The sequence below is a fragment of the Larimichthys crocea genome, chromosome X, assembly GCF_000972845.2.
Source record: "Larimichthys crocea isolate SSNF chromosome X, L_crocea_2.0, whole genome shotgun sequence".
In the NCBI taxonomy this organism is placed as follows: Eukaryota; Metazoa; Chordata; class Actinopteri; family Sciaenidae; genus Larimichthys; species Larimichthys crocea.
The window spans coordinates 20,484,133-20,511,655 of NC_040020.1; the positions used below are offsets into that span (position 1 = coordinate 20,484,133).

The 27,523-nt window shown below is 41.9% G+C and overlaps 3 protein-coding genes across 10 annotated transcripts; 1 reads left to right on the plus strand and 2 right to left on the minus strand.

Annotated features, from left to right (window-relative positions):
• Positions 1-109: 109 nt before the first annotated feature.
• Positions 110-9,003, plus strand: dgke (diacylglycerol kinase, epsilon). The gene is made up of 11 exons (XM_010734121.3): positions 110-894; positions 1,224-1,383; positions 1,493-1,612; positions 1,711-1,854; positions 1,977-2,134; positions 2,241-2,289; positions 2,415-2,528; positions 2,679-2,750; positions 3,895-4,022; positions 4,189-4,300; positions 5,585-9,003. Exons 1-11 carry the CDS (start codon positions 443-445, stop codon positions 5,804-5,806), a joined length of 1,731 nt encoding a protein of 576 aa, XP_010732423.1. The 5' UTR covers positions 110-442; the 3' UTR covers positions 5,807-9,003.
• LOC104921552 (E3 ubiquitin/ISG15 ligase TRIM25) lies at positions 8,855-15,478 on the minus strand. Of its 4 annotated transcripts, none has more exons than XM_010734124.3 (9): positions 15,024-15,478; positions 14,215-14,830; positions 13,416-13,511; positions 13,029-13,262; positions 12,392-12,560; positions 11,932-11,982; positions 11,562-11,753; positions 10,368-10,403; positions 8,855-9,866 (listed from the first exon to the last, which is right to left on the minus strand). In XM_010734124.3, the coding sequence occupies exons 2-9, from the start codon at positions 14,803-14,805 to the stop codon at positions 9,724-9,726; spliced, it is 1,512 nt and encodes a 503-aa protein (XP_010732426.1). In that variant the 5' UTR covers positions 14,806-14,830; positions 15,024-15,478; the 3' UTR covers positions 8,855-9,723. The 4 variants fall into 4 exon arrangements, with proteins under 4 accessions (XP_010732426.1, XP_010732427.1, XP_010732428.1 ...); XM_010734125.3 differs by having other exon boundaries at positions 14,215-14,812; positions 15,007-15,478; XM_010734126.3 differs by having other exon boundaries at positions 15,007-15,478.
• A 651-nt stretch (positions 15,479-16,129) lies between these two features.
• Positions 16,130-25,246, minus strand: trim25 (tripartite motif containing 25). Of its 5 annotated transcripts, none has more exons than XM_010734118.3 (12): positions 24,844-25,246; positions 23,916-24,548; positions 23,543-23,638; positions 22,804-23,037; positions 21,789-21,957; positions 21,360-21,410; positions 21,015-21,122; positions 20,828-20,875; positions 20,488-20,565; positions 20,197-20,313; positions 19,913-19,978; positions 16,130-19,829 (listed from the first exon to the last, which is right to left on the minus strand). In XM_010734118.3, the coding sequence occupies exons 2-12, from the start codon at positions 24,510-24,512 to the stop codon at positions 19,297-19,299; spliced, it is 2,097 nt and encodes a 698-aa protein (XP_010732420.3). In that variant the 5' UTR covers positions 24,513-24,548; positions 24,844-25,246; the 3' UTR covers positions 16,130-19,296. The 5 variants fall into 5 exon arrangements, with proteins under 5 accessions (XP_010732420.3, XP_010732419.3, XP_010732421.3 ...); XM_010734117.3 differs by having other exon boundaries at positions 23,916-24,529; positions 24,844-25,238; XM_010734119.3 differs by lacking the exon at positions 20,828-20,875 and having other exon boundaries at positions 23,916-24,529; positions 24,844-25,236.
• Positions 25,247-27,523: the final 2,277 nt, after the last annotated feature.

Sequence of the window (27,523 nt, forward strand, 5' to 3'; positions counted from 1 at the left end):
TAGTTCTGAATGGAGGACCTAAAGTAATGCAGTGTGTTATAGTGTGATCTGACTAATCCTTTTTCTTTTGTTAAGGGATTAAAATGATATAATACTTGTTTCATCACTATGCTCTTTGCACAGAGGGTCCACGCTTGTGCGCATGTGCGTCCCCCCCGTTGGTGAACGGACTCATCTCGACATTTAAACACTCTCTGGTGAAGCTAAAGGTAGCGAGGTAGCTCATTGGTTCGACGTCACGTCGTCGACCTCCTGTTTACAGCTGGTTAGAGCTGCAAATGTTTAGATTTGAGCTCATGTTGGAGTCAGAGTGCCGCTGCTGTCCGTGAACATGAGCGTCGCGGGGGAAACGTGGCGTGTGTCCGCTCTCCGCTCCCTGTTGTTGTTGTCACAGCTCTGCTCCGGACTCATTTCCGCTCATTAGCATCACACCCCAGCAGAGATGTACAAGGAGGGGGAAGAGGCTCAGGACGACTGCGGCTCCCGGGAGGAGTGGACGCTGCTGTTCTGGACATCTCTGGCCGTCGTCGTTCCGGTCATCATCACGCTGTGGTGCAGCGCCCAGCGCTCCAAGCGGAAAACTCACATGAAGGATTTCTTTCGCAAGAGCAAGCACGGCTGGCACTACACGGACCTGTTCAACAAGCCCACCTACTGCTGCGTGTGCTCCCAGCACATCCTCCAAGGGGCTTTCTGCGACTGCTGCGGCGTGTGCGCCGACGAGCAGTGCCTGCGCCGGGCCGACCGGAGCCTCTCCTGCAAGGAGATCATGGCCCCCTCCAGCCGCTACGGAGCCATGGAGCACCGCTGGGTGCGCGGAAATGTGCCCCTCGCCAGCTACTGTGCAGTGTGCAAACAGCAGTGTGGGACCCAGCCGAAGCTCTGCGACTTCAGGTAAGCGTGGGTGGGTGCTACAGGTGCAGTGGAGCAGCTGCGTTTGTGCGCAAAAGACGCTTGTTTTGTGCTGTTTTTGCGCCCATGAAGAGCTCCTAGACACTGACACGATAGGCACACACACCCATCACCCATGGTCATATCATAATGAGCTACAACGTCATTTAATTTGCTCTAATTGACTGCTGCTGTCTGCGTTGGCACAACATGAGCAGGATTAATCTCTATCACTACATAAATGAATGCTAATAATGATGCATCACAGATCCAGGACCAGCACCTGCAGCCAGTAAAGATCCGTCTAACAGGCTTTTCTGTCCCTAATACAGGTGTGTGTGGTGTCAGACCACCGTGCACGATGACTGCATGGACAGCCTGGAGGATGCAGACCAGTGTGACCTGGGCGAGTTCCACAGCCTCATCATCCCTCCTCACTACCTCTACTGTGTCAACAAGCTCCGCCGCAGGCACCCCGACGAGTACAGCAAGGTGCTGAAGATGCGACGGGGTTGTGTGTGGCTACAGTGGACTCATGGTGTAGGTGTCCCAGAGTTGCTTTAACCAGCGTTGGTGTGTGTGTGTGTTTGTGTTTCTGTAGCTGGCGTCTTCCTGCGGCAGCGGCTGGACTCCAGTTCTGGTCTTGGCTAACACGCGGAGCGGTAATAACATGGGGGAGGCTCTGCTGGGAGAATTTCGCACCGTGCTCAATCCTGTACAGGTCAGTCTAGAGCTCCTCTTACTTTCTCACAGACGAATCATCCTTTAACACTCACGGTGAGTCCAAAGAGAGATTTCGTAAACCGGTCTTTCCTCCAGGTGTTCGACCTGTCTGAGCTGAATCCCTCCAAAGCTCTCCAGCTGTGTACCCTGCTGCCTCCCGGGAGTGTCCGGGTGCTGGTGTGTGGGGGTGACGGCACAGTGGGCTGGGTGCTGGATGCCATCGATACTATGAAGCTGAAGGTGAAAAAAGACTTTATATCTCAGCATCTTTTTTTTTTTTTTTCTTTATGTTCGTGATGCAGTGTTACCTCCACCTGTGTAGCACCACTTCTAACATACCTGCTGCTCTTTTCCCATCTTAGGGCCAAGACCAGTTTATGCCACGGGTGACCATCCTGCCCCTGGGGACAGGAAATGACCTTTCCAACACTTTAGGCTGGGGTGCCGGGTACGCTGGAGAGATCCCTGTGGAACAGGTTCTCCGTAACATCCTTGATGCAGAGGTGGTCAAAATGGACAGGTAGTATCAAACTCTTGGTCAGCATTGGATTCATGATTTCTAAAATCCTAGCTATGCTCCTGTTTGTCTCTCTGGTTCTGCTAATAACACACACAGTGATTTTCAGATGGAAAGTGCAGGTGGCTTCAAAAGGCCTCTACTTCCGTAAACCAAAGGCGAGTTTGATCTTTAGTTTCAGATTCTTTGCAGTTTTATCCATACTTGGATATGTTGTTATTCAGTCTTTGTGTGTCACACACGTGGCAGTGCATATAAAACACACACTGCATGCCCTCCTCAGGTTCTGTCCATGAATAACTACTTCTCTGTGGGACCTGACGCCCTGATGGCGCTCAACTTCCACACGCACCGTGAGAAAACGCCGTCCTTCTTCTCTAGCCGCATCATCAACAAGGTCAGAGAGTCTGTACCGCTTCATTTGAGTACATAGGTCATGTGCAAATGTTTACTGGATATGAATTTGAATGTTAATACAAAGAGCCTCTGAATTATCATCGAGACATCACACTGAAACATGCTCTCCTGTTTGTTTTTTTCCCCTCAGGCTGTTTATTTCCTGTATGGCACCAAAGATTGTTTAGTGCAGGAATGTAAGGATCTGGATAAGAGGATTGAGGTACGGTAGTCCTGTTCATGTGATGAACTTAATTCTGCCTTCACTTTTGTGATATTCTTGGCTGCAAGTCACAAACTTCTGCCCTAAATTCCACATCGGGATGCTTTCCAACACGACCGAAATAAACAAGAGTAAATATAATAGCACATTTTTAGGAGTTTCTCAATTGTGTCTGAGCTTCTGGAAGAAAACAAGCTTTTGTGGTTGATGAAACTTGTTTCTGGAAACAAACAAAGTAACTGCTTCTTGCTGCGTTACTCGGACAGACCAGCAGCTCCTACGTTATGCAACGTAAAATGTTTTTGTCAGTAAAGCTCGGTGTCTTTGAGCAGAGCCATTTAACGGCTGGATCTGGTTAAACAAAAAGGAACTTACTCTACAACAAAAACGTCTCTGTATGATCCTCTGCATACCAGTCTGAGCCTGTCAGTGTCAAAAAAGCAGATGTTGCACAATTGCAAATATTGTAGGGGTCATTATATACTTAGACATAAAAAACAGGAAAATGGGGCCCAGGGTGAAAGATTCCCATTCCCTCCTCTTTCTTAACTAAGTATAAAGGATCAAAATGTTGGTTTCAGTTACGTGTTAAGTGTTGTTTTAGTATCAGCCTCAAAGATCAAGTACAGGTTCTAACCTGTGCACAAGATCTACTCTCTACTCCATAGGTCTAATAGGACCTGGACAGAGCTGAGGTCCCTACTATATTCCTGTATAAAACTGGGCCTACAATAACGTGTAGGGTGGCCTATATAGCTAGGTCACATGATTGCACAAGCGCTCATGAGTAACCTACCATGATACTATGATTATTCTTTTATGGCAAATTCATCATTAAACTTCTTACACAGAGGAATCCATATTTTTGCATCTAATTATTTATTTTTAAAAATGATTTTATCTGCTCTAGTTCTCCAGAGTTAATCATCAGAGTTGATTCCATAGTCCATTATTCATAGCAGTGGTCTGCTACACAAGCCCTCCCACAGTAACTCTGAAGACCCCCCTAGGACTCCGGCTCTAGATAGTAACATGCAAATACTGTGTGACATCTCTGACATAGTGCTGCCAGGGCAGAGGAGGACAGAGGGGAAGTGATTGTCAGTACTGTGATTTGTGTGTATGTGTGTGTTTTCTACCACAGCTGGAGTTGGATGGGGAGAGGGTGGAGCTGCCCAGTCTGGAGGGCATCATTGTTTGTAACATTGGCTATTGGGGTGGAGGCTGCAGACTCTGGGAGGGTATGGGGGATGAGCCGTGCCCCCCTACACGGTAAGAGAGCATCAAACGATCTGTTTATAGTCATGAAAATCAGGAATAAGCTGAACTTCGATCTTGTTTTTATACTCTGGTATTCTTAAGTGTTTATATCAAGTGCCCCAGGTTACCATGGCAACCAGGCGTGAGCAGCAGTGTTGTTTCCTGTCTCGCCCCGCAGGCTGGATGATGGTCTGCTGGAGGTTGTGGGCGTGTTTGGCTCCTTCCACTGTGCTCAGATCCAGGTCAAGCTGGCCAATCCTGTACGGCTGGGACAGGCCCACACTGTCAGAGTAAGACAATAATACGCACGCACGCACGCACGCCACACACATGCTGTGGTTCTGCCACAGTGCTTCCTGTTTACCTCAATAAGTGGGTATGGAGGAAGACAATAAGGGAGTCAAATTAGTTTTCACTGCCATCTGCCTCGACAGAATCGCATTAAGCGCACACCTCCCGCCGCCTGCATATGCTCTCGTTGCTTTGCTCATTTTCACACATCATCCTGTTTTTTTATGAAGGACAAAAAGATGACTAAGTATAAATAAATAAATGAAAGCACACAATTTTAGTGTTAATTACATAGTCAGCCTTACCATGTCATCAAAACAATGTTGCTAACTAAAGGTGAAAAACCAAGTGCAGGAACACAACATCAAGGGTTAAAAAAAAAAAAGAACCTTGTGAATCAATCCATCTGGGGTCGGGTTGCAGTGGCTCCATATGTCCTTCTCCCCAGCAATACAATCCATTCCAGAGGCGTTCCCAGGCTAGAGGGCTTTATAGTCCCTCCAGCAAGTTCTCTGTGTGCCCTGGGGTCTCCTCTCATTTGAACGTTCTCTGGAACACCTCCTAAGCAGTCGTCCGAACCACCTCAGCTGGCTCCTTTCGACGTGAAAGAGCAGTGGCTTTATTCCGAGCTCCCTCTGGATGTCTGAGCTCTTCACCCTATCTCTTAAGACTGAGTCCGACCACCTGGCAGAGGAAGCTCATTTCGGCTGCTTGTATCCCCGATCTCATTCTTTCACTCACTACCAAAAGCTCATGACCATTGGTGAGGGTTGAAACATAGATCAACTGGAAAATCGAGAGCTTTGCCTTCCGACTCCGCTGCCTCTTTCCCGGACCCACAGTCTGGTACAGTGTACGCGGTACTGCAGATGCCGCACCGACCTGCTGGTCCATCTCACGCTCCATGTTCCCATCACTCGTGAACAAGACTCTGAGATACTTTAGCTTCAAGCGTACACATTATCATTAAATTAGTCTTTAGGCCTATATTATAGACTGTCTTTAAGTCTACAGTGTTTAGATTCATTGATAGAGACCTAACATCCAGGAAGTGTCTGCTGACATACCTGCAGCCCCAACTTGTTTCAGTCAGGTGGTCAGACAGCTCATAGCCTGACAGACTAAGGTCAGCAAATGGCAATGTGTTCAGCGCTTCTGTCTGTGAATTGCTGGGAGCTGTGAGCACCAGATGTGGTGGTAACCACCATCACTGACCACATACACACATCCCCTGCTCAGTACCTCTCATATTCAGCTGTCTGTGTTATCTTTATCCTCTCTAGCTGGTTCTCAAGAGCTCCAAGATGCCCATGCAGGTGGACGGGGAGCCGTGGGCCCAGGGTCCCTGCACGATCACCATCACCCATAAGACCCAGGCCCTCATGCTGTACCACAGCGCCGAGCAGACGGACGATGACGACGACGAATCCAGCGCCTCTGAGACAGAGAGTCCCACCCCTCAAGACTCACCCAGGCCACCGGGGCCGACCTCTGCTCGTGCATGACCCACCCTGAATATTATGTGATGTGAAGCTCCTCTTATGTCAGTTTCTGTCTTCTTCATGCAGCCTGGTTTCTTATTAATCCTTCATTTGAACACACTTTATCCTCAAATCATGTTGATGAGAATAGGTGTTTTCCTGTGTAATCATTTCAGATGTTTTCAGAGAGCTCACAGGGGTTGGACAGGTCACTTTGTTTTGGGTTTTTTATCTCCACATCACTCATATATTATAACCCAGAGCTCAGGCAGTTCCCCCTCCACAGGTGGGACTCGGAGAGTCAGGAGGAGGAGAATGTTTCGGAGAAATAGTGCTGTTTATTTGCACTGATCCCTTGTGCCATAGATATCTATAGTCCTCTATACTGTATTTATTATACTGTATATACAACTGAGTGCCCAGTGCAGCTTTGCAGGCATCAGTGAGCCATTTTTAGCAAGTCGCCCAGGTTCAATTGACCAAATCCCCTCAAAGCCATGTCTCAGTCGAGTAGAAACACAGGAGAGAATACAGAGTGCTGTCGCGATCGATGTGAAGTGGATGTTTGGCTGAAGGCACGTTAATGATTTTATTTTTATTTTTTTCGATAAGAGCACAAACAAACAGCAAAAACATTTTCTGCAAAAGATTTAGAGTCCTAGTAGACTCCAGTCGATGGTCGGTGAAGTATAAAACTGTTTCCCTTTTCCGGCTCCTCGTCACAACAAGTTTTCAAGTGTCTAGTACATCTGTCACCTAAAATCAGGCTTTGAAATGTGTGTGTTGGACAAAAGCTCTGAATCTTGGTGGGGTGTGGGCTTTGTTACAGATGTGTTGTCAATCACTGGTCATGGATGCTGGTTTGCTTACTTCATGACATACTGAAACTCTTAAGATAGAGTCTTGAAACTAACTTTGCTGAAGGAGGTACAGCAAACAGCCAGAGTTGTTTACTTTGAAAGTACTGCCAAGTAACTGTTGTTGAGAGGACTTGTGTTGCCTACATGTAAAACCTTTGTTTTTCCTCTTCTTTACATAGCTCTTCCTGTTTACATATTGTGTGCTGCACTGTTTTGACACTTACACTGATAGATATGTCTCACTGCTTAGGATAGAGGACGAACTTTACGCCATGATGTTATGTCGCTGCCGATTGTGATAACTGCTGATGAGATTAAGATGTCCCATGTGATCTTACATTATTCAAGTCGTCCTCTTGCATTTTCATCATTTGTGTTTTACCAAATAGTTGCCACAAGGTGGCAGACTAAAGACAGTGTTTTCTGTAGACAGGGTCTTCTACTTATCCTGAGCAGTTCAATATTAGTACTCTCAGTTTCTTGCATGTACTTGTCTGTGTTGTGTTCAGGTGACTCATTGGTTGCATCTTTCTTGTACTCCACATAATGTGTGCAAGAGGTAATTTGTGTTTCTGTCTGTCAAATAGCTTACCTATAGAGACTTTTCATTTAGCCATTCGAGGTGGTCCTGTTCATTGCAGAACGACAAAGTAATTGCCTGTTGCTCACAGCCATATCCGAAAAGTCTGCTGACACTTTCTTAGGAACCGGGGGCCAACTTGCTGCTCATAAGGCTGAACAGGGATCAGTTTTTAGCCGCGTGATGCCTATGCTTTTGGAATATGCACCTCCTTGGCATGGTTTCATCACCCTGTATTTGTTAGGTGAATGTCTTCTTGCTCAAGGACACCTGTTTGATCTTTTACCTTATCCATGTTTACCAGTTTGTGTGTGCGCGTGTGTGTGATGTTGCACTGAATTTGCTGAAATGTACTGTGGTTTGTTGGCTGGTTTTTAGCCACACTAGCAGCTTGGCTCTAGTTGAAAACAGTTTACAAGTGAAATACCTCCACTGTTTTGATGAATTGTGGCACAATCTGGTACAGATATCGGTGGTCCCCCAGAGAAATACAATCCTAATCATTTTTAGATCCTTTACCACATATTTAACATCACCGGCAGGTCAAAGTCAAATCAATCAAACACTTAAGTTCTAGACAGATTTCTCTAATGGGAGATGCTAAACATTAGCATAAAATAAGAAATGCAGCTTAAAGCTAGACTGGTAAATATGTGAAGAGTTATTATTTCTAATAGTAATTAGTAGTATTTGAAAATATACAAATAAAATAGCCATGTCATGTGAAATGGGTCACTCAAAGTGAGGAACACCAACTCTTTTTTTTTTCTCTCTCTCTCTCAGATGTAATTTAGGGTCTTTCAGTTCACAGTTTTGGCTTCATGTCTTGCAAACTTAAAATTTGAGTTGAATCTCCAGCCATATTTGTTGGCTGTTTTCAGACAAAGCCACGACACATTTATGCCTAACATAAAACGCACACAGATACAATAGTAGCTGGCTAGTGTGCTAGCTTAGTGGCCAGAGAGGCCTACATGCTAGAGACCAAAACTGAGCTAAACCAAGAGTAAACATTGTGTTTTAGAGCTGTCAGATTGTCAGAAATATGACTTCAAACCTATGCTTTTCTCCTAGATGCATAAGTTTGGCTATTATGTGAAAAGTTTAAAATGTTGAGCTTGATTTGTGTAAGTAAGCAACTTGGTTATGCGGGTTTGATTGGATGTAATTGTCCATAAATAGTATAGCACGGACAATGACTATTGATTCACATAACATTTGGTTACATAACATTTATATTTTTTAGGTGCCAACATTTTTTTGCCCTGGATTTGTTCCCTGGTATGTGATGACTATTATCCCTCATGTTGCTAGCGTGGCTAAATACGTTTTTCTTGTTCTAGGGTTTGGGGTATGGTGACTGATGTTTTGAATGCTCTCAATTCATAGTAGTTTGTAATTGTCAAAGCTTGGCGGATATAAAACAGTATTTATATCGACTCAATTTGGGAAGGCAGATTTCACGATGTTGTTTGTACCAAAATGCTATCATTAATTAATATATATTGGAATAGGCTTTATTCTTTGCTGTCAAATATCTGTATAAATGAGTGAATCCTGGCTGATGCGAACGTACAGAACGATCCTGAAAGAAAGCCTTATGTGGCCTCTGCTAAAGTAAGTGAAAGTGTGTGAGATTGAGCTTTTATTGGTAATAATCATATAACAGCAATTTACAAAAGTGGTAAAGAGGGTTCGGTCAAGTTGTTACTACAGATGACAACCAGATTTGGATTGAACTGAATGTAATTTGAAGACATTCCCATAAATATTTTCAGATAGATACTGTGTCTCTGTGTTTTAATTTTTCTCTACTAACTGCTAGCTGCTGCTTTCCACAGTCAGAGATCACAGCAGCCACGTTCTTGACATCATTCCAGTTGGATGTTAGTCATTAAACAAGCTAACAAATGAGTCAAATGTCGTGTTCATTTCCAAGCAACTGCTACCGCCCTTCATTTACAGATAAACTTCATCGTGCAAAAACTGTTTATTTAGGCATTTAGAATGCAATAGAATAGTGTCACTCCCTGTCATGTGACTGACTTATTTTAATTCACCAAGTCTCTCCTTGTTTTGTTGTATTTGCTTCTCTATAATGATTAATCTGCTACATCTATAAGCAAGCACAATCAGAAAAGCTAGGGTGGACGATGTGAAACTCAAAACACATCTTAACACCAAAGTACATATGGTGTATAGAGCTGAAACATGCAGAACAACAAAGCACACGACAAACAGGCTGCAAACATAAATTCCTTATGTGTATGTCAGGTTTAAATAATTAAACAAAGGTTTAAAATTAAAGGAAAGTTGAGTTGGATTGGACACTCAGACAAAATCTCACCCTACAAGCCCTGAACTGGATCCACCAAGCAACAAGAAAAATACAGGAACATTTTTGAAAGAACCACCAACAACTGAGTGAAGTGAATGACAATTTTGTCAATGGCCTATGCTCCCGAGAGGAGCAAATGGCTTAAGTAAAAAGCTGCATCCAGTTATTTTTTATGAGGCCCTGGATGGTTTTTATTTGGTTTCCCTCCTGAAGGGTGGCTTCTGGGATTGTCCTTCTTAGTGGAGTCGGATCCTTTTCCACTTGGCTGATGTCCTCCCGGTCCACTGTGGGGCTTTTTGTCTTGTTCTGAAGTAAAAACACAAAATGTGTCTTCAGGAGTTTGCCATAGTGTGACAACTGACAAGGTTTTGAACTCTGTCGAGCTAAATAGGTGTAAATAATGTGAACACCTGAATATGTAGTTTTTTACTGAAGGAGGTTGCTCTTGCAGCCACAAGCAATTTAGGTGGTATAGGTATATAAGAAGGGCTACATGCTTTATAGCTTTATAGTGGAAAATTCCTTGTGAACTTCAGTCAGCTGCTGTCCTGAAGGCTGCAGGCAGACAGGTGCTACTTGTGTGACACATCTGAGAGTCAAAACACTAAAACAGCTTCTGTTCAGAACACAAGCCTACATCTAACAACAAAAAGAGCTTTGATTATTACCCACAAAACCACTGAATTTCTTATTTGTCCATGTCATAATCACATCTGGTTAAGATGTAAGATCTGAGAAATAGACAGAGCTGGTAACATTCATAAATCAAATGTAAGTGTGCAAAAGAACTTAAGGAAAATGACGTACTGTGGGAGTGTTGTTGACCGCCATCACTTTTCTTGTCTGTATCAGAAAAATGAAAACAGCAACATGAAACACATTTGTTTTATTAAAGAAGACAAGAATTAATTCATTGCATTCATATAAATAGACTGTTAGTGTTTAGCCAGTGGACTCAAATAACAAAACAGCATGCACCTTGTAATATCTAGACATTCATATTGTAGTCTTAGCTTTAATGTACTTGTTTTGAGATATCCATCTGTTGTTTTTCAATGCTGTGAGCACCATTCACAAAATTCCAGTCATCTCATATTGTATTCCAGTGTCAGCAGAAACCTCAGAGACAGATATCTCACAACCTGGACAAGAAGTACCAACACTATCTGCAAGGCCAAATGTCAAAAATAAAAAAGGAATCATATGGAACCATCTACAACATCTAAGTGCTTATTTGAACTCCTAATTCATTAAATTAATATGGCTGTCAGAAAAAGAAAAACAAACTGAATCCAACTGTAGGGATGCACAGGTCGATGCTGATCATGATCGACCTATTTCCAGTAAAAATATGGGATGGGCTTTTTATAATCGATAGAGTTTATTTTGCGTTTAAAAAATGACTATACATTTCTTCCCTTGAGCTGCCAGTTCCCTTTTTTTCCCCTTGATCACGTCAGAATCTCCAATAACTCCAGAAAAAGTCACTAGATTTGGTACTAGTCGCTTTTTGGGAAAAAAAACAAATCGCTGGAGGGTCTGAAAAGTCACTAAATATAGTGACAAAGACACTAAGTTGTCAACATTGGAACACTATTAGTGTGTCATTAAACAACCGAAGCAGCGGGGTTAGAGGTGGTGCACAGGTGACCTGTGTGTCAGCTATTGCAGTGCATTGTGGGATTTGCAATATGAGTGGTGGGAGTGCAAATTACCAGTGGGCCATTGACGTATGAAATCACAGAAAAAAATATCGATATATATCAAGTATCGCCATTCAGCTAAAAAATACTGAGATATGACTTTTGGTCCATATTGCCCAGCCCTATCGCTGATAACAAAAAACAATCAGTGATATACATGGTATTTGTTTACTAGTGGATCTTCATGTATCTATGACAGAGTTTATATATCTTGTAAGTCTCTTACACTGTTTGAATTTCTTAATCGTACTGTCATTATCGATTTGACAATTTGATTGTACGTTTATATCATACGTACCTGGCCTTTGTCCTCCCTTAAATGGAGGACCCCTGTTAGGGCCTGCTGACTGGCCACGTCCGTACTGTGGATTCCAGCCTCCATGTCCTCCGATGTAAACAGGTACAGGCACTGTCTGGATGAATGGCTGCATGGATGGAAAACCTGAGCTGTGGGACATGGGCTGCCCTTGCTGCTGGGGATCTGGTTGTTCTGAAGCAGAGATGGTGATGTTGAAAGACATTTTGATTTAATCACACCGAACAGTTTTGTGTAACAAAATGCTTATCAAATGGTTTTACAATTCTTACACCACACACATATTGATGATATTGATTCTACTATATTCAGGTTTAATGCTACAACAATGATACCACAGAGAAGAACATACCAGATTTTGGCTGAGATCCAGCACCTCCTGAAACAGGATCTGCTTTTTCATCTGCGAATAGTAAATAGATTGGATTTACATTTTGTTTTAAACTTTGCCTTTTTCTCAGCCATTCACACTCACCGATGGCAGCAAGTACCAGTGCTACCATCTGGAGCACTTTGGCTTTCAGTGTCTTGCCCAAGGACACTTCAACATGTGGGAAGCTGGAGAACAAACCACCAATCCTTCACTTAGTGAAATACCCACTGAGCCACAGCCGTTCCTGAAGATCTCAGGTACAAAGTTTACACAAAGAGAAGAAATTTATCTACACTAAATTTCAAGCAGTTAGTCCACCGCCACAAAACACACCATCAACCATCAGATGCAACAGTGAGAGTGTTAAGTTCCACAGCAAAATGGGACATGACTGGCTTCATAAAGCATCTCCACATGTAAAACAGTCGAGGACATTCACCTGGTTTAAGCATCACTTGTCTGGCCTCAACGGGCTGTTTAAACATCTCTGTCAGATGTTCCTTCAGTGCAGCAGCAAAGGCCTGCGTTGCTATCACCTTCTTGGAGTCCAGGTTGATTCGAGGGGCGTATGGGTCAAACTTTACAGCCCGGGGCAAGTCGACTGAAGCCTGTGAGGAATGAATGAAAAAGTTAAGAAATGAACGAGATGTGTGTTTTTTATTTAAGTTATTTAAGATGTAACAGGTGTAGTCCGTGCCAGCTTGCACTGTTCTCTTTTTTTGATAGTATAGAATTGTTAAAATTACAGCTGAAACTTGTCACAATACTGTTGTTCGACTAATCCTTCCAGCTTTTTAACTCTGAAGCGAGGAATCTGTTTGTACGTGTATACGCCTGTCTTCATCTGATCATCGCACTTAGCAGGTGTATTTCAAAGGACCCAGAAAAATGCAGTGTTGAATGTGGTGCAGGTCTTATATTAAACTTTGGACTTTTGCATTTGGTAGACATGGACATTGGATAAGCAGCACTTTCAGGGGACAAGCAATCGTCCAGTATAGGCATGCCCAGTCTTTGATTTTGAATTGTGATGGCTGAAACATGGCATGCATCCAATCTCCCATCTTTTCCCCTACCTGTAGAAAAGCCAGGGTTTGGGATTGACTCAGCAAATTGTTGACATCTTCTCTGGCTTTTCTCATGTTCTCAGTATTCTCAGTTAACCTCTTCATGAAGTCACAAAGTTTCTTTTGACCAGTCTCCAGTTCGCAGTCCACCACATGCTGGGCCTCACATTCTACTTGGGCCAACATATCATGCATTTGCTGAAACACGGCAGCAAATGCTGTCTTCCTTTTGGTTGCTGCATCCTATGCAAAGATAATGAGGAATCATAAATACAGTAAATTAAAGGACAAGTAAACTGAATTCATGTAAGTAACTTCACCCTTTACTTCAAATAATAAATAATTCATTTGTTTAGTATTATTAATAAAACTGGAAATCAAACAAATAAATGTTACCTTCAGCTTGCTCTGTGTGTCATTGATTTGAAACATAACCGTCTCAGTCCTCTCAATCTTCCCGTCCAGCAAACCCAACTTGTCTCTGAGGTCGGACTGAAACAGATCCAAAGGAAATGATGTTATGTCTTGTACAGCCTCAGTGTATAGTCTTTCCAAACCAAACAATGCATTTTATATAGCATGTATTTAAAATAGCTGCACAGACTGTCCCTTTTCTAACAATTAAAAAAAAAAAAAAGTCATATTTATAACGATCCTAGTGTAATAGTCGAAATAACTCATTGTACTGTACATTTATGTTAAGCTTATATAAAGAAGTTTTAGTTTCCTTGATAGCTAGATTAGCCAGGTTTATAATAACCTTAAAGTGAAGGTCATTAAAGTTATTACAGATAGGATTGATCAAGTAACACTTCTAACAGTCCATATAGCAGGAGCAAAAACACAGGAAACAGCTAGCCTGGCTCTCTCCAAAGGTGACAAACTCTACCTACCAGCACCTCGAAGAATGTCAAATGATCAATTCATAAGACTAATGGACTTTTTTTACAGCAGCCATTTTGACCTCACAAACACAGGTGTTTCCAATGATATTAATTAGGGCGCTGTTCCATTTATTGCAGCAAAAACATTTTTTAGCAGCACCCTGACTCTGTTTAACCTGAATGGAACTGGACCTTAATTAGTGTCATAGGGAACACCTGTGTTTACCTACTATTTGATGTCAAAATGGCCGTGTGGCCAAAAGGTCTGTTTGCCCAGTAAACTATGTCACATCAGGTGAACGCACACACACCTCTTTGAGGTTCCTCTGCTCCTCAGGAGACATGAAGGAGCATCCTTTATGAACTTGCTGGAGGCAGAGGCTGCAGATGGCTTGGCTGTGATCGCTGCAGAAGAACTCCATCAGCTTGTGGTGGTCCGTGCAGATGTGCTCAGACAGGTCGCCGACAGGCTCAATCAGCTGGTGGACGCTAAATTTCGGATTTTCCCGGTGAGGACGCAGGTGCTCCTCACAGAAAGAGGCCATACAGGTGAGGCAGGTTTGGGACGCTTCTGCCTCCATGCATGTATCACAACGTATGACATCCTTTTTCTTGGCTTTGTTATCTTCTGCGGTCAGAATAACCTCGCTTTTGCTCTTAAAGGTCTCCACGACCGAGCAGAGGACCGTGTTTTTCTTTAGCTCCGGTTTGGTGGGGAAGACGGTCCGACACTGCGGACAGCTGTAGTCAGAGTCCTGCCAGGAGTCGAGCAGGCAGTCCTGGCAGAAATTGTGCCCGCAGGGAATTGTCACCGGACAGTTAAAAGTACCAAGACAGATGCAGCAGGTCAGCTCATCCTCCAGACACATCAGAGAAAACTGACTCTCGTCCATGTCGGCCATTGTGACGCTGAGGGAGAAACGAAACCTATGATAACCAAAGAGGAAAACGTTTCTTTGCTGCGTCACTAATTCATTTGTATTGAATACAAACACCCTGCTGCTGTTGAAATACCTTTTAACGGGGGAAAAACATGCATAAAACCTGCTACAAAGCTGCATACTATGCTGGACCTTTGTCTAACATTACACAAGTATAAATACCTTTGGCTCCCACGTACCTTCTGTGTTGCTGCAGCTCACTAAACTTAATCCCAGGCCTGAATGTCGCTGACTGAATGGACTGAATGTCTCATGACCACAACTGTGTGTACGTGTGTGGGTGATTGGGCTGGGTCCAGAATTTTGAGTCCACCCACTCCACAGTGTTTAGTCGTTTCAGCAACACAATAATATTCTGTAAGTCCTCTGACATTATTGATTACCAGCATTAATATTACAGGATACAGGATTCCAATTCAAGAAGATGTATAACATTTTTTTTCATTCAAATTTAAATGCAACTTTCCCAAGTTCTCTCACGTGACAAAACATAGTAAGCATTATTAATAACTATTTATATAGTAAACTTTTGTTTTGTTTGTCGTTTTTGTTCCGTGTTTTCCTTTTATGTTGCGCATGAGCCCAAACGTGGGCATTTTGATTTATCCTGTCTAAATCTAGGACAAAAAGCCATCCATAACCTGTATTAATTCAAAGAAAAAAATAAAGCTTTTGATTTGGACAATTGAAGCATTAGTCTTTGTCTTTTTCAAAACACTTCTCATTAATGATTGCCATATGTAGACTAATATACAGTGCACTGTGTAATTTTACAACTTAGTCATTACGGAAAAGCAAGCGGTGGGTAATATGACTCGGGCTCAATTGATTATTTGTAGCCTACTATAAAGCTGAGGATCTTGAAAGGAGGTCAAATAGTTGACTAGTGAAAACAATGGAGGGCAGGAATAACATTGGTCAATGCACACATTTTCTCTTAAGCTATTACTCATATTCATAAGCCAACATCTCATAAGACGTCATCAGCAACAGACATTTTAAGAAATATAGTTGGCAAGCAACACTTCATGAGAGTAACAAATAGATCAGTGTCATTGATATTGATGTGCAGGGATTTTACCCAAATGTTGGACTTGCTCCTTAAATCACTTGTGGCTTAAAAAGAAAAAAAGTGCGTCTGCGAGAGAGATCTATAGCCTTATCACACACATAACATGTTCATATATCTCCTGCTTGGGTGCACTTAATGAAACACACATATGAAGCATTACACAAAAGTTGGTTTGGTGTGAGTGAAATCCAATGTACTGGGACCCATGAGGATATTAAATGCACAAACTAACACTAAAATCAACAAAATGATCTTCAAGCCATTTTACAAAAACAGACAGCCATAAGAAATGAAGCTAAATGTTGCATGAAATAAATGTTTCTTTTATTTATTCTGACCCATTATGTCATCTGAGGTTGGCAATAAAAGCAAACAATCAGTATTTCGACACTCATGGTACAGGAAAGCTGTTAACAGTTTCATAAAGCTATATGTATCAAACCATAATTTCCAGTGTGATGATAAGCTAATAGTGAAAACAGCAGATTTCACTGTACAGGTTCAGACTTTACATGCAGTGACATACTGCACTTTGGTATATCACCTAAAAATAAAGGTTTATACCTGAAGTGCATTGGCAGAAATGCCTCGCTCTTTTCACTTAAAGTGGAAACAGACAAGTTCCTTAAGATCGGATCTGTTTGTGTTTTCTAGCTCCGTGAAGAAATGATCAACACTAGAGAGAAGTAGGAAAGGTACACTGAAATTGTACTTTGGGCAGGCAAAAGCTATTGTAGCAATGTGCACTGCATAGTAATAACAGTTTGAGTATCTTTATTATTTTGCACAAACAAGGAACTTCAGTAGGGGTTGGCGTCGTGACAGAGTAGAAAGTAATGTTAATGTTGAGAAAACATTAGAAGAAAAAATGCAAGTTTGTTCATGCATTTAGTCAATGTACAAGTCATATAAATGGAACAAAATCCTTCATGTTCCCAGAAAAATTCGGATAAAACTGTGTATAGTGAAGGCAAGGCTTATACAGAACCGATCTTAACAGAGACGGACAGTTATTCTTCTAGAGAATTACACTGCGTTACAACATTTACTTAATAATAAGTTGTCTGTTTCCACTTTAAACACCAGTTCACTGCAGCAGTCATCATTTCTGAACCTTTACCAGCTTATCAGTTAAGTCACTCTGGATAACAGTGTCTTGTGAACCCCCTTAAATGCAGTGAGGTTAGTATTTAGGCTCACTGTTAATGTACTGTATGTTGTGTAGACAGATCTCTACTGCTTGACACCCATACAGTTTATCACACCGTGGTACCTGCAAGGTGAGCATGCTTATGGTAAATCTGAATAAACTGATCAGTAGGCACATTGACCACCCACCAATGTATTCCCAACAGGAAACAGCGTGCTTCAGCAACACCTTACAGGCCGGAGTAAACTTTGTACCAACAAGCCAACAGAGCATTCTGATGGCCTGTTGGTTTTAATGTGCCTACCATAGATATATATATAACAGCATAACACTGTATTTCTATGGGGCATTCCGTGCAAGCATGACATCACAGGGTCAAATCTAGCCAAGGACCATTTCTGCATGTCATCCCTTCACCGGTAAAGGCAAAATGCCATAAAAAAAAAAAAAAAAAAAGAACTTCATAAGAACATAGTCTATATGACTTCAGTTCTCATCAGCGAAGTCAGCCAAAGAGTTGAGGAAGTAACCATATAAGGCTGGGTGATACAAGTGATAACCTACTGCAATAAAAAAAAAAAAAGAGACAGTTATATACTGTTATATTTGTAAATTGAAGAGCCAATCACATCGTATGAACAAATCTGCTTTTGGCCAATTACATGGCAGTCTTCTAAGAATGTACCACCCATTTTAATGGGGCTGGTTTATTAAGTTAAACACAACATTTGCTATTGCTTAGGTAACAAAAGCAGTACAGGTGGACAGAAAACATAAAGGAAGCTTTCGAGGGCCAGCAAAGGGTGGTCTATGTGCGTCTATCATTAGTAGATAGGCTACATAGTTAAATTGTTTCCGTTTTGTTTTATGGTTGGAGGTCACCTGGTGGAATTTAATCTAAAATCCTGAATCCACTATAGTAAAATATTAAACTTAATCTCCTGAAATGATTCACATTATGACACATATTGATATTGACCAATAAGAAAAAAAAAAACTTGATGTCGTATCACCCAGCCTTAGAACCTTAATGGCTTCCCTCCAACACACTCCAAAACAATCATATCAAAAACGCAGTACATATGTTGGAGAGTAAAGTGATTAATACACTTCTTTATCCAGTCACAATTACCACCATTCTACAGTGTCTTATCAACAATCTGCACAGTAATACAGGAGACACACTAACATACACACACTGTACGGTAAGTGTACAGTATGTGTTATGGTGTGTTCTGTTATAATCATAGAGAAACATTGAGGACCAGAAACAGCAACCCTCCTCCCAGCTTCACTTCATTAATGCAACATATTTTTCATCTTGTTTTTAACTGACTGGGACTCGTATGTGGGTCACAATCACATGGGATTCAGATTAGAGACTTGAATTACTCCACCTTGCTTATCAAACCTTTCCACTGGTTTGATAAGCCAGTGTCATTTTTTGTGGTCATAGTTAATGACATTACCTATGCCATTAACTCTTGACCTCAATTTCAGTTTTAAGGCTGCATTCAGACAGGACCTGGTGCTGCGGCAGAAACTGAAATTTTTAGATTCATGAGTGGAAGTCGTCCATTTCAGCTCAGGCAGTCCACGCCACCAGGGTGTCAGTAAAAAAAAAAAAAAAAGTTCTGGCATGCGACAGGGAAGTTGAGCCAGATCCAAGACGTCACACTCCGGCTGATTGGCAGCCGGAGTGTGACATCAGGAACAGGTAGAGTATCAGGATTCATGGAATAAACCTGATACTCTACCTGTTGTCTTCCGCTTCTGTTCTGTTTATTTCATTTAACCAGCTTCTAAATCTATGTCTGACTCACAATACATGCTGCAAAATAGAGACACAAAGTTTAATTTGTGTCTGCTTGTTTGAAAGAGAAAGAGCTTTGGTCAAGAGGTATAGACAGTCAATGAGAGTGAGCGAGTGCCTGCCTCAGTAAAGCCAGTTAATCACATATTTCCTAAATGTTTCATAGCGGTTATGTCAACACATATAGACACACCTCCACCAACCCACCTCAGCCCTTAGCCAAACACTGCAAAACCCTGCCACATTTTGCCGCAGCACCTGACCCTGTCTGAATGCATGCTAACTCTTCAAGCACCAATCACCATCTATTCCTTCATTTTAGTCGTATAAAGCAGACCTAACAAAAGGGTACGTATCAGTAAAGACTTATAGCGGAGAAAATCATTGTCATATGCATCATTTATGTGCATATGCTCCTCAATCCTGCAGCTTGCACAAAGAAATGGACGAGCCACTTGAGAAAATCCAGAAAGCTGGATACACCGCTTCAGTAAAGGGGAACACAAAGGAGTGGAAGGGATATGCCCTGCCTGCCACATTATAGAACGTAGCAGTGCCCTCCTCGCAATCCAACAGCACACCTACGCGCTTTGAATTGGGATTGACCAGCACGGTCTCGCTGCTGTTATGCCAAGCTGACAGCTTGACGTTAAACCACTCGACACACCAGGACTGTGCGTTGCGTCCCAGGCGACTTGTGGGACCTTTGCGGTCAATGCTCTTGTAAGCCAAACCTAAGCCAATGAAGTTGTTGCTGCTCAATTTCACTTCCCAGTAGTGGCGCCCTCTGGAGAAACCCTTGGAGGTGAGCACCTGGGAGCAGACAGTGAAACGCTCAGGGGAGTCGGGGTAGTTTTCGTGCTCATCTGACACAGAGGCCTTAGTGAAGCCTTCATTCAGTGCGATGCGTTTGTGGGCCGTCTTTTGATCCAATGTGAGTACTGTGGCATCTGGTAGGGACAGAAAAACAAGCTCACTCACAACAAACACGGTTATTATCACATATACATATGTGCTACACTCAAACACTTACATTTCAGAAGTTCGCCTCTTTTTTCTGAAGATGTTATGTTGGGGGGAATGTCTGAAGTCACTGCAACTGAAGACAAAAAAAGTAACTGTCTACATGCTGACAAAAGGACAAGTTTTATCGCTGTGTTTTTAATCACACTCTGTTGGTAGTTTTCACCCTGGGAGGCTGAAATTTGCCATGGAGTTCGAGGCTGTGTGTATGTGAATCCATACACACAGGAGTCTAACAACATTGCAATGTTAAATCAGTGAAGCTCTTTTTAAATAATGGTGGGTGGTGTCTACCTGGTTGCTCTCTGGATTCAGCTTCTTTCCCATTGAACTCCAATAGGTTTTCCATTGAACTGGATAGATTTTCATTCCCCATGGTGTCCTCAGTGGATTTCTGTCCCTTTTTAGGTTCTAAAAGATAATGACAAATAAGAATATTTGTTTTGCACCAAACAACAAACAAGAAGAGGGAGTGAGGTCTTCCCTCATTCATATAAATGTGGTAGACAAAATATTATACCTTGTCCTAATACAATAGCAGCCAAATGCCATCTATCAATCCATTAAGAAAGGACATTTTCTTACTTTGAACTTTCTTCTTTGAGACTGCTTTGGGTGGAGAACCTGAACCCTGGGGTGTGGCCATAAGACCCCACTGCGGCTCTGAAATGTGAATGGACAAAAAAACTGTCAAATTGGCCTTTTCCAGGCTTTATTTTGACATAGACAGATGAAGAATGTCAGGAATGTGGGGAGAGAGAGAGATAGGGAATGACATGCAGCAAAGATCCACAGGTCGGATTTGAACCCTGGACTGAGCCTTTGTACATGGGGCGGATGCTCTACCAACTGAGCCAACCAATACCCCTTGTCATTTATTTTTTACATATATAATCAATCATATGTGTTGGAGAGACGAACATACCCAATCCCATAGTTCCAGGGCTCAAAGGTTTAAATCCTGAAGCAGAAGCTAAGAACACATCACATAGTGAATTTCTTAATAATACTGTCATGATAAATACAACAATTAGATTGCACGTTTATGTGGTACTTATGTTTCTTTTGTCCTGACATAAATGGAGGAACCCTATAAGAGCATGGTGACCTACCCTGTGCATGCTGGACTGGATTCCAGGGCCGGATGAATGGCTGCATGATTGAACGGCCAGGACTGTGGGATCTGGGATTTCTTCTCTGCCATTGAAGATCTGATTGTTCTAAAGCAGAGATGGAGAAATTAGAGTTTTGTGTTACAAAATGCTGGTCAAATGGTTTTACAGTTATTACCCCGACAGAGACGTTTGAAGGCATATTATCAAAACTTCAGCAACTCAGCAGTAGTCACCACGCACACATAATGATGAGCAAAAATCCACAATTTCATACACATGGGCAGATATGTAATTACAGGTACAAACGCTGCTACCATAATACCTTTATAGAGATGAACATACCAGATTCTGGCTGAGATCCAGTACTTCCTGAAACAGGAACTGCACTTTTCTCTGCAAATGGCAAATGGACTGCATTTACAGTTTGTTTTTAAATTTGCCTCTCTTAGAGCCATTTGTGCCCTGCTCAAGGACACTTCAACATGTGAGGAGCTGGAGAACAAACCGCCAACCCTGTATTTAGTGAAAGACCCGCTGAGCTACAGCAGTCCCTGAAGATCCCAGGTACAAAGTTTACACAAAGAGAAGAATTTTATCTACTCTGAATTTTAAGCAGTTAGTCCACCGCCACAAAACACCCCATCAACCATCAGATGCAACAGTGAGAGTGTTAAGTTCCACAGCAATAGAGGACATGACTGGCTTCAATATACTCACATAAAACATTTCCACATGTAAAATCCTCCACTAAAAACATTCCTGCACATTCACCTGGTTTAAGCATCACTTGTCTGGCCTCGAAGGGCTGGTTAAACATCTCTGCCAGATGTTCCTTCAGGGCAGCAGCAAAGGCCTGCGATGCTATCACCTTCTTGGAGTCCAGGTTGATTCGAGGGGTGTATGGGTCAAAGTTTGTATTTTGGGGAAGATTATATGAAGCCTGTGAAAAACAAAAACAACATGCTATTTTCAATTGCTGGTTAAAAATGAGGTAAAATTATAATGTATAATCAGTGGAATGATGTAAGCATAAAGTCGTCAGATTGCAGTGTGACGGTTTAAACGTACAAAAGAATTTGCAGGATCATCTGACCTATTCCTGCGTTTCCTTCCAGTCATCTCATCTCATGTATTACTGTATACAGATGTATGTGATCCAATATTCAGACTATAAATCATGTTAATCCTAAAAGTTTGTGAGGAATTTATTATCAAATGCCATGCGTTTCAAAAGTGAGAGAAGTTAACACACAATACTGAGCAATTAAGACTGAAGACACACTGTGCTCTGTACTCGTCATATGCACGGTTAGTTTTGTTGACTTGAAACTCAAACAGTGCAGGTTACTGAACGACAGAGCTGCTGTTTTTAAATGTTTCATTTAGTACAAATGACATGAGATGTCCACAACAGTTGTGGTTGCACAGAGCCCAACAGGACCTGATCCTGTAGGAAGATTTGAAGAATTTGAAGGAATTAGTTTCCTAAAAAAAAAAAAAAGAGCCAAGTTTTTGGGTTTAGGCTAATATGTTACATTCCATTAAAATAGTATAAATAACAATAATATATGAAATAAGGAGAGTGCTTTGTGTCTTTCTATGACTATAGGCTGTTTTAAATGATGTTTGTAACCCTCTGTTAGTGACCTTTACTTAGAGTCACGACATGATATATATTGCAATATTCATAACAAGATGGACTCAGAAATACTATCAATTTATATGTAAGATGTACAACATATACTCCAGGACAGTCTTTGAGAGACTCTCTGCACAGCTATCTCACCTGTAGGAAGCCCAGAGTTTGGGACTGACTCAGAAGACTGTGGATATCTTCTTTAGCTTTGCTCATGCTATCAATGTTCTCGGTGAACTTCTTCATGAGACCCTTGAGTTTGGCCTGACCACTCTCCAGCTCACGTTCCACTGCCATCAGAGCATCACGCTCATCTCGAGCCAACATAACCCGCATCTGTTCATACTCAGCTGACAACGTCTTCATTCTTTTGGTCGCTGAGTCCTAGTGGAATATCATGAGAGGATCAGTCATTGGATCAATAGGTAATGTCGTATATTCAGTGGCGATGCAGTTAAAGATGTTTGAAGAAAAACTCAGCCGACACTGTCTTAGTTGTATAACAAATTTATTACAATAAGTTCAGTATTGTAATCAAGTAAAACGTTACTTGGAGAGCCTCCAGCCGAATAATGAAACTCTCCTGAACTATGCGGGGCAAGCCCTTATATACAGTAGAGGTTATGCTCCTAAAACATGCAGTCAAAATTAATAGTATAACTCTGTGTAAGAGAGGGACAGAGGAAAAGAGAGGCCCCTCTCTCAGGATGCCCCAACAGATAGCCCTTAACCTTTGACCTGATCTCTCCCTTAACCACGTCAAAGGAAACACACATGTAATACATACATTAACACACTTGGGTACTCCTACCCAAATAACCTCAAAGTTTTTTTGTTTTGTTTTGTTTTTTTTTTTAATTCAAGCTCATTCCTCTTTCGGGGCACTTACCTTTAACTTGTTCTGCATGTCCCTCATTTGAGAGACAACAGTCTCGTTCTTTGTAATCTTCCCATCCAGCAAACCCAACTTGCCCCTGAGGTCAGACTACAAACAGACAAATACAATGACACAATCAGGTGATTCAGACAGAGAGACACAAAGTTCACAGTGAATCATAGTCCATTCATAGTGCACACGGCCCTGTCTTACAAAGATCCATTACTGGTTGGTTAACTTAGGGTGTAGTCCCAAGAGGTGGATGTGTCAAAACCTAGTTAAGTTACACCTAAACTAGTTACAGCTACAGGATGACTTGATTTAGGTGAATTGACCCTTTAAACTTCTTATGCAAATACACACACACACACACACACACACACACCTCTTTGAGGTTCCTCTGATCCTCAGAGGAGATGAAGGAGCATCCTTTATGAACTTGCTGGAGGCAGATGCTGCAGATTGATCGGGCATGTTGGCTGCAGTAGAACTCCATCAGCTTGTGGTGGTCCGTGCAGATCCGCTCCAACAGGTTGCTGACAGGAGCAGTCAGCTGGTGGACGCGGAAAACAGGGTTTTCCTGGTGAGGACGCAGGTGCTCCTCACAGAAAGAGGCCATACAGGTGTGACAGGTTTGGGACGCTTCTGCCTCCATGCATGCATCACAACGTATGACATCCTTTTTCTTGGCTTTGCTCTTCTCTGGGATCACACTGGCTCCACTCTTGGTCAACCTCGAGTTGAGGGTCTCCACGACGGTGCTCAGGACCGTGTTTTTCTTCAGCTCCGGTTTGGTTGCGAAGACGGTCCGACACTGCGGACAGCTGTAGCAGTCCTTCCAGGTGGCGAGCAGGCAGTCCTGGCAGAAGTTGTGCCCGCAGGGGATTGTCACCGGACAGTTAAAGGGACTCAGACAGATGCTGCAGCTCAGCTCATCCTCCAGACTTATAAGAGAAAACGGACTCTCGTCCATGGTAGCCATGATGAGTCCTGTCTGATCTGCGAGGGAGAAACGAAACTTAACCAAGAAACAGAAAAGCGAAAGTAAAGAGTTGCTCTTTATTCAGTTAAAAAGCAAAATTTAATGTCAGTTTCGACGATTTTATTCTAGTTTGGCGTACTTTGTATCAGAATAGTAGTGTCAAAGAAAAGTGTCGGTGTAAATATAGTATAATAATAATATAAGTATACATTAAGACGAAGTTTCATCATGCGCGACTTGGACACTCATACTGACATTCATTTACAAACATGAACAGACAATGCAGAAAGTAAAAAGTTTAAATATATTTAGACTGAATCTTCCACAGTACCTCTAGTCTCCGACAATCAAAGGTGATTACTCCGCGATAATGTTCCTGAGCTCCGTGCAGTTTGATATCAATATCCCGGTCTGATGTCGACTGGTTCCAGACGAGTAATATTGAGTGCTCCTCCTCTCAGTGCTCTGCCTGTTTGATATTGTGTGTGCACTGTGAAATGCTCACGTCATGCAGCGGTCCTGTCCAAACTATGGAAGCTCAATGTCGCCAAGAAAAGAAAAAATACATTGTGGCTGCAGCGACTAGTCTGGAGACAGGTACTCTTTTAGATAATATTACACAGTATTACACAACACAGTAATTTGAAATAGTACAATAGAATGCAACTTGCAAATGACATGGTGTGCATGTGTGTTTAGCTCTGTCTTTCCCTCACCTCTTTCTTTTATACTGTAACATAGTTAAAGTTACTAGTTTGTCTTTGTTGGTTCCATGTCATTACTAATTCTCCTGTCATTTCAGATCACACCTTTCTTCCATGTAATCAGCTCATTTCCCTCACCTGGTTTTCTCTGCCCATCCCCTCACCTGTAGTCCATTTGCTCATTAGCCCCTCAGCATATATATATATATATACTAGTCCATTTCCACTTGATCCCTGCCAGATTGTCTTGTGCAGTTTTTGCCAAGCTCTCCAGCAATCCAGTTTTTGACTTCTCGTTCTGACCCTGTTTTGTCTGTCTTGGACTTCGGGGACCTGCCTGCCCCTTGTCGGATTTGTTTGCCTGTTTGATCTCCTGGTTTTGACCCTGCCTGTTTAATAATTTCATTTAAATAAATTGATCTTCCTTGTCTGGCTCAGAGTCGTGCTTTTGGGTTCTCCTTTCCATTACCAGCAAATGTGACATATACACTCAATCTCTCCATCCCTATCTGGTTTGGCACACTGTGGACACATTCTGGCACTCATGTCTTCCACAATAAGAACATTAATATCTCAGTTACACAACATCCTTTCACAATCTCTTTGCATCATTTAGCTCGAAGATGACCAGATAAAGTCAAAAGGCAAAGTTCTGGAAAGCTCTTATTCTTTGCCGGGAATAGATATACTTTAACAACCAACTTGGCCAATATGAAATAACCCTTCAAATCTGCGGACTATTTTGCCACTACAACACGGAATGATATATTAAGTTAGAAATATGACTTTTAAAGTCAAACTTGTGACTTTTAAAACAGTTTTTGATTTGCTGTTGTTGTGATTTTTTTGTGGCTGCTGAAGTCGGTCTCTGGATTTGCTTGAAAAAAAAAAGAACTGCTACTCATCTTGCATTGAATAATTAGGACTTTATTCACAGAAAAAAGTGAGTTTGGGATGCATCCCCTGATCCAATCACTTGATCCAACTTCCCTCATGCCAAATTGTAACCCCTCTTCTCCTGGTTTAGCTTTTATAAACACAGACAGACAAACGAATAAACATTCTGAGAATGTCTCTTTATGGGACCGACTTCTGTTATTTATCTTGCATAGCTGACTTTGCCATACATGTCTTTACCAAATAAGGACACAGAACATTACATGCAGAGAGAGAGGTCTGTGGTATATTTTCTTACAAGCATTTCATAGCATTTCATTGATCTCTCCTAAGATTACAGTTAAATGTGAAGTGCATGTTTGTAAGAATTTGCAAAGACTTCTCTCTAAGTGAAGAATAAACATTTTATAGTATTGATGATCTCTCTTGGGAAAATGGTGAGAGGTTCTGCTGAACTTTTCACCTTTCTCTCTCTGAGTGATAACAGATGTGGTAAAGTAAGTTGTTATAAAAATTAGGAATGTACTGGGCTGCAGATGTTTTAACTCTTATAGGGAGTGTGTGTGTAATCTGTTGAACCAACTGATAATGCTCCTCAGGGAGCCTTTTCTCTTTAACCCTCTTGTGTGTTGCACTGTTAAACGCTCCCTCTTGTACAAGAATATTAAATTCAACTTAAACTTTGATACTTTGAATCCAGTCCTCCTTATTCAAGGGTCCTTCTTAAAAAAATCTCGTAACATAAGTTATGAAAGACAACAACAGAAGTTGGTTCCTTAAAGGACAGGACATTTTCTGAATGTTTGACCATGTTTTTTTCCTGTGGGTACAAAAGCTAGCCCGGGAGAAGAGGGAGAATTGGGACAATTTGGGACAATTTGGACAATTTGGATCAGCAATTCGGCATGGAGATTCAGATGGGATCCGATCAGGGGATGCATCCCAAACTCACTTGTTCCTTTGCATAAAGTCCTAATTATTCAAGTCAAGCCATTGTGTGGGAGGGGGCCGTTATCAATTACGTCACGGAGATACAACGTTAAAGGGGGGACTGTGCTGGTTATTTAGGTTTGTTTTTCTAGAGCTGGGTGTTTCTTTCTAGCACCAAGGAAAATCTATGTTTTGTTATTTGTTGCTATATATAATAATGACGTTTTGTGATTTTTGTAACTTAATAAAATATTTGGGGAGACTACCACCTGCAGGCAGGGTGGGTTAGTCCAGGTGAGCCTAGGGCCAGGTAAAGATGGTATATAAGTCAGTTGTCTTTAGAAGCCAGGGGGGAGAGAGCCGCTAGTGCTATTAATTTAATTTGGTATGAGATGATTTTGTCCTCAGTTCCTATGTAAATATTTTTTGTTGTTGTTTTTTTCACACTTTTTTGGAAGCACTGAAATAAATGTCCATCCA